The sequence below is a fragment of the Agrilus planipennis genome, unplaced genomic scaffold (genome assembly GCF_000699045.2).
Source record: "Agrilus planipennis isolate EAB-ADULT unplaced genomic scaffold, Apla_2.0 scaffold83, whole genome shotgun sequence".
NCBI classification, from domain to species: domain Eukaryota; kingdom Metazoa; phylum Arthropoda; class Insecta; order Coleoptera; family Buprestidae; genus Agrilus; species Agrilus planipennis.
Genome location: NW_020438895.1, coordinates 146,874 through 152,963, shown reverse-complemented (window position 1 = coordinate 152,963; position 6,090 = coordinate 146,874). Strand labels below are relative to the sequence as shown.

At 32.6% G+C, this 6,090-nt stretch overlaps 1 protein-coding gene across 2 annotated transcripts in view; it reads left to right on the top strand.

Moving 5' to 3' along the window:
- Positions 1–5,613, top strand: part of LOC108734276 (set1/Ash2 histone methyltransferase complex subunit ASH2) — a 12,872-nt gene extending 7,259 nt beyond the window's left edge. The window contains exons 1-6 of one of the 2 annotated variants that reach the window (XM_025973131.1): positions 2,935–3,220; positions 4,153–4,355; positions 4,422–4,599; positions 4,664–4,944; positions 5,045–5,302; positions 5,360–5,611. In XM_025973131.1, the coding sequence (XP_025828916.1) occupies positions 3,208–3,220; positions 4,153–4,355; positions 4,422–4,599; positions 4,664–4,944; positions 5,045–5,302; positions 5,360–5,464 (1,038 nt within the window). In that variant the 5' untranslated portion in view covers positions 2,935–3,207 and the 3' untranslated portion in view covers positions 5,465–5,611. Of the gene's footprint in view, positions 1–2,934; positions 3,221–4,152; positions 4,356–4,421; positions 4,600–4,663; positions 4,945–5,044; positions 5,303–5,359 lie in introns of those variants that run through there. The other variant, XM_025973130.1, reaches the window with a different exon arrangement.
- The last annotated feature ends 477 nt before the right edge of the window (positions 5,614–6,090 follow it).

The following is a 6,090-nucleotide window of genomic DNA, read 5'->3' as shown; positions in this document are numbered from 1 at the left end:
AGTTATAACATACATATTCCAAAAATACTAATTGACCATTGCTACTATTACAAAAAATCATTAAAAAATTAACTAACTGGACTATTGATTATTATTTACTGTATCTCTAAAGTATCTACCAAGTAATAATATTATTAATAATAATAATAGGTAGTTGGAGATTTTTGGCACTAATGTTAACATTAATAATTTATTTAACTTTCGCATTAGGTACTTTGAATAGTTTCTGCCTATATTACCTTAAGAAATTGGATTAGGTACTGAAGTACTTTCCTATTTTGTAGGTAGCTTGATTACAAATACACGTTCCAATTATTTAGTTTTACGTTGACCTACTGTTCCAGTTTTGCGAATGTAAAATAATTTCTTTTCCAATATGAATTTCGTACAAAAAGAATTAGATCAACAGTTTTATTTTTATCAGTATACACTAGGTACTGCGTTATAAAAAAAGCTTATTGCTGTGTCTCATTTTTGCAATTGACTTTTTACCGTAGCTTATTGTTTAAAATCACACATTTCACACTTACGATTAGACATACCTCAAACTACGCTATACTGAATACCATATAATTCTGTGACGATCATGTCTTATACGAATTTCAGTCGTATCATTAATTGTAGAGTACCTATCCTAATCAGAACATTATTATTTTGCATTTTAAGAAGAAATGCTTCCTTTAACTGACAGAGTACTCATTTTTAATACCAACCTACTGTTGATGGCACATTTAATGTGTTTATTAGAAATTTTTAATCTAACAATTACTATATATGTACTGCCTTCCTCATTAAGGTTGCTTACTTTCATGTGTACATGATCAGATTAAATAGTTCGTCGAATATTTTCGAAAATTTTTGAAATCATATTTCCTCCTCACTTCCGTACGGTTCCACTGCTTCATAAGCTATGCTGAATCCTTTGCTAGCCATTGAATCATCAGTTTGGAAGCGGATTAGGAGTGCATCATGCATTGATATAATATCCGTGGGTTTCTAAAATTTGTAAAAATGAAGAATTATTTTTGGTTAATGTCCTGATTCAATGGTAAAAATATTTTGAAACTTACTGTACTCCCGCAGTATTTTCCGTAAGATGGTCCACTGGCATCAAGCCCACTAAAAACTTCGACATAGTCATAGCCGCAATCCTTTTCATCCTCTAGATCAAAGGTCAAAAACATTAGGTGTACGTTATATCCCGGTAAGGCTTCCACTGTCCAATCGCAGTCAGCCTTGTCGTAATAATTTCCGCTTCCAAATTTTGGGTGAGAATAGAAGTGTTTCATGTCGAGGGTCGCTTGCAATCGTCCTCCGCATACGGTAGAGTGAGTAGCTAGGAAACCTTTACGTTGAACTGAAGCATCGGATTTGAAGACCATGAAGAGTTGATTGCCGGAAGCGACTATTGGGTGAGGCAGTTTTGATCCACAGAATCGACCTAAAACAAAACAACAACAGTTCATTCGATGTTTCTTCTGGGTGGATGAGAATTCCCGAAAAATTTTCTTATTGATTACCTAATGTATTGCTGTCTGGTGAATCTCCATCATAGAAAGCTATATGGTCGTATGAACACTCTTGGTGGGGTTCCATTTCGAAATTTATAAAAACTATTTTTATTCTATGTCCTGGGGTTGTACTAAACAGCCAGATACAGTCTTTTCGACTAGGATAATAGTCCGGATAATTGGGACTTGATATTTCACCATTAGTGGCAGTGATTTCGTATTTGCACCCTCCTTCTTTACAATCTTTCCCGTTTTCGTGGAGGGTAAAGCCGTTGTGGCATGTGCATACAAATGAACCTAATGTGTTTACACATTCGTGTTGACAACCACCATTATTTATTGAACATTCGTCCATGTCTACAATAACACATTTAATGTGCAGTTTATCAATAAAAAAAGTTAATGAGATTATATAAATTAAAGATCAATTTAATGCTCTGTTTAAGTAGAAAGAATAAAAAAAAAGTTCCGAAGATTTAATGTTTAAATGTCAGCTTCCTGTCCCGTTTGGATATCTGAAATTCAAAAAATATAAAAGGAAGTAATTGGTTGCTGGTTGGAGTTATCTACATTAGTCAAAAACAGTTAATTTAAATTATTGAGTCAGTTTTTCTTTTATTTTGAAAGAGTTTTAAAATACTTGATTACCTGTAAAGAAAATTGCGGCAAACCCAGTCTTTTGAACGCTGGTGTCTGAAGTGAAAATAATCCTTAAAGCATTACTTTCTGATGTAATTAATCCTGGCGATTTTGCTCCACAAAACACCTCATGTTTGCTGTACCTGTCTTCTCCTATTTTACTATGAATTTCTATTCGATCGTAATCACACTGTTGTTGGTGCATGTTGTTACCTTCTAGATCGAAGTGCGTGAAATTTAGCGTTATCCGATACTGGGGTTGTGCTATTATTTCCCAGATGCAATTTTTGCTTGGCGGATAAAGTTCAGGAAACGATGGTGAAGTTATCGTTCCATTATTTTGATCAATAACTCCTCCGCAGGCATCTAAATCAATAAAGTTCAATAATATAACATGCAACGGTGGGTTGTATGAGCTCGGTTATTACCTTCACAATTTTTGCCGTCTGAATGGAGTTCAAACCCGATCCGACATCCACATTCGCTTTTAAATAATCTTTAAATAAAGTCTAAAGTATGAATTAATTTGAAAAGTTAATCCACAATGTTCTAAACATTTTGTAGATGAGCTAAAAGTAACGAAAATGAATATTTGGTATTTTTTTTCCATGGGGAAATTTGTAAGTCTTATCTGCAGTGACTTTTAAAAATATTGCAAACTATTTTCATTTTTTTTTGTCATTTGTAAATTTTATTCTGCTAATTAATGGTCACTAGAAATGGTCGCTTGCTATTGTTCCTTTTGTAGAATATTTTTTTATTATACAATTAACGTGCCTTTTAAATATATAGTAAAAGTCTTATCAGCACAGCACATTTGTTTGTGTAATATAAACTGGTAATGCCTAATGACTAATAAGAGTCAATTTCATAACAATAAGTAGGTACTAATAATGTTAGTTAGCAATGGAAAAAACAATTGAACGTTTGCTCTAACAATAATTGGGTTTAAAATAATTATTAGTTTACATAAGAATTGTATTAAAGGCAGTTGTACAACCGGTAATTAACGGATTTTCGCGCATTTATTGAAAAAACACGTATTGCTGCATTTAAGATGATGAGAGCAGGTATTAGATAAAGCGTTGATTAGATTTTTATTGTAGATTGCATTTTTGAACAAGTTGTGTGATAAGTGGCAGGTAGAAAGATTGAAATTACCTTGGCCACAAACATCTACCTACTTATTGTTTTCTCAAAACTTTAATTAACGTACCTATTTATTTATTTTGCAATGTTTTTGTGTTTAATGTCATATACAGGGTTTTGTACATATTCGATTTATTTACAGTGTGTATAAAATTAACTTTTTTATTAATAATGACGAATAAAAGCAATGGTAAATTGGATCATTTGTAATTTTAAAATTACATATGTAAATTATTTCATATGGTTGTGTTTTACTTGGGTTTATTAGGAAAAAAATATTTCTAAAATTCGTTTTCATACCTTATATAGTTTTAAATCTCAATTTAAAGTCAGTAAAATGGGGTGGACAATAGACTAATGGTTTAAATTTGATTTTTCTCAAATTTACTGGATCCTTTTGCTTTTATTTTACAATTTAAAAAGATATAAATAATTTTAACAGTGTCATGTAAAAGTATAGTGCTTATTTTATTACTAACAATTTTTCGTTATACACATATGCATAACTGTGACAAAAAAGTGTTATAGTTATTTGACTATAGTAACTTGAATCTTGAAACATGTTTAATTTGTTATCTTTTCTCATTACATGACTCATTGTCAGTATTAGTATGCCTATTATACAGATATATAATAAAGTAAATTTTGTTTCTATATTTAACAATACAGTAAATTTTTGTGGTGCATTTGGAAAATAATACTGAATTAAAACGGAATAGAATTATTTTATTGTAATAATAGGTTTTGTTGCTTTATAACTTTATAAAATTGTATCGTACGTGAGTGTCTAATCTTGTTTGATTTTACGTAATAATATATTTGATTATTATTGTTATGAGTGTGAATATTGTAGTGCCCTTGACCGGGGGAGTAAAAAGGGGCAATGCAAAAAGGAAATTTCCCGGCGAGGTTGGGGCATTAGGTAAAAAAGGTAGACAAGTGGATCTGAGCGTCCCAAAACTACCTGCCCATGGATACCCACTAGACCATCCTTATAACAAAGATGGGTACAGGTATCTTTTAGCCGAACCCGATCCTCACGCACCTTTCAGACAAGTGAGAAATCTCATTTTTGTCTTATCTTAAATATTTTTGTATTATATCTCTTGTTTATATTATTAGGAGTTTGATGAGAGTTCAGATTGGGCAGGAAAACCCATCCCTGGTTGGTTATACAGAACTTTAATTCCCAGTACGGTCCTGCTCGCTTTGCACGACAGGGCACCTCAATTAAAAATTTCTGAAGATCGTCTTGCAGTGACAGGGGATAAAGGATACTGCATGGTCCGTGCAACTCATTGTAAGAAGATAGAACCTGTGGGTTACTATTTCTCTTAAAATTTATTATTGTTTTGGTTTAATAGCTGTTAATCGGGGCTGTTGGTACTGGGAGGCGACAGTTGAGGAAATGCCCGATGGTTCAGCCGTTAGATTGGGGTGGGGACAGGACTATGCGAATTTACAAGCGCCTTTAGGCTACGATAGATACGGTTATTCCTGGAGGTCGAAGAAAGGGACGAGGTTTCATGAATCAGCAGGGAAACATTATAGTCCTGGTTATGGAGAAGGTGACACTTTGGGGTTTATGATCATGCTTCCTGAAAATAATAAAACAAAACGATTACCGAATACATACAAAGACAGGGTAAGTTAACAGGTAACAAGTAATTTGTGGTTTTTTAATCATCAAGGATTTTGGGCTTCGATTTTTGAAAATAATTTTTACCTTTGGAAATTGTTTGTAGCCTTTGGTAAAATTCAAAAGCCACCTGTATTACGAGGATAAAGACAAGGAGCTCGAAACTTTTAAAAATCTCAGGAAATTGCCAGGCAGTAAAATACTTTTTTTTAAAAACGGTGAATGTCAAGGTGTGGCGTTCGAAGATATTTATGGCGGCAATTACTACCCTTGCCTTTCCCTTCATAAAACAGCCACTGTATCAGTGAATTTTGGTCCTAATTTCAAGCATTCAGCCTCTTCAGCTGGTTTAGACTATCGTGGTGTAAGTAAAATTAAAGACTGTTTCTTTACATAACACTTACAACTTAATTATTTTTAGATGAATGAAAGGGCTGAACAGGCGATCTGCGAACAAACCCTTGCAGATTTAATATATTTGACCGACAATGAAGGAAAACTAAGACTGGATAATTTCGTTATGTGACAGTAAACTGTTTTTTTATGTTGTTGTCACTTTATGTTAATTAACATTTTGTCAAATTGATCGTCTGTTTAATTACATAAGTCAATTCTCATTTAATTATGTTTTACAATTAATAAAACCAATCATGTATTTATAATAAAAATGACATGAAATAAACGATTGTTAATAAATTGCTTTTTTGTCAATCACATGACTGTAGGTGTAAGACATTTCAACATTGTTTTTGGTGGTGCAACATCTTACCCATTGGTGTGTGTACAGGACTAATTTTGTAAGAGTGGCGGAAATCCGTTACAGGAAGTAGGGACGGACAAACGTGCGCTGTTTGCATTCGCAAATTGATACAATATTTGTAGAATTAAAAATACTCTTAGGCGTTAAAATACATTTTCATTGAATTAATGACTTCTAAAAAGAAATTGTTGTAAATGAATGTTTGAAAAGTTGTTATAATGTGCAATAATGAGGTCTGACAGGTTTAACAACAGTAGGCACCAATTCTTATAGTAAAATCAGTCATTGTAATACGAGGTTTTTGAATAAGCAGCAATGTAGTTTGCTAGGTGAAATAATGACAAATTATATAAAAAAACACACAAAGTGAACCAGTGTTTTTATCTAGAGAC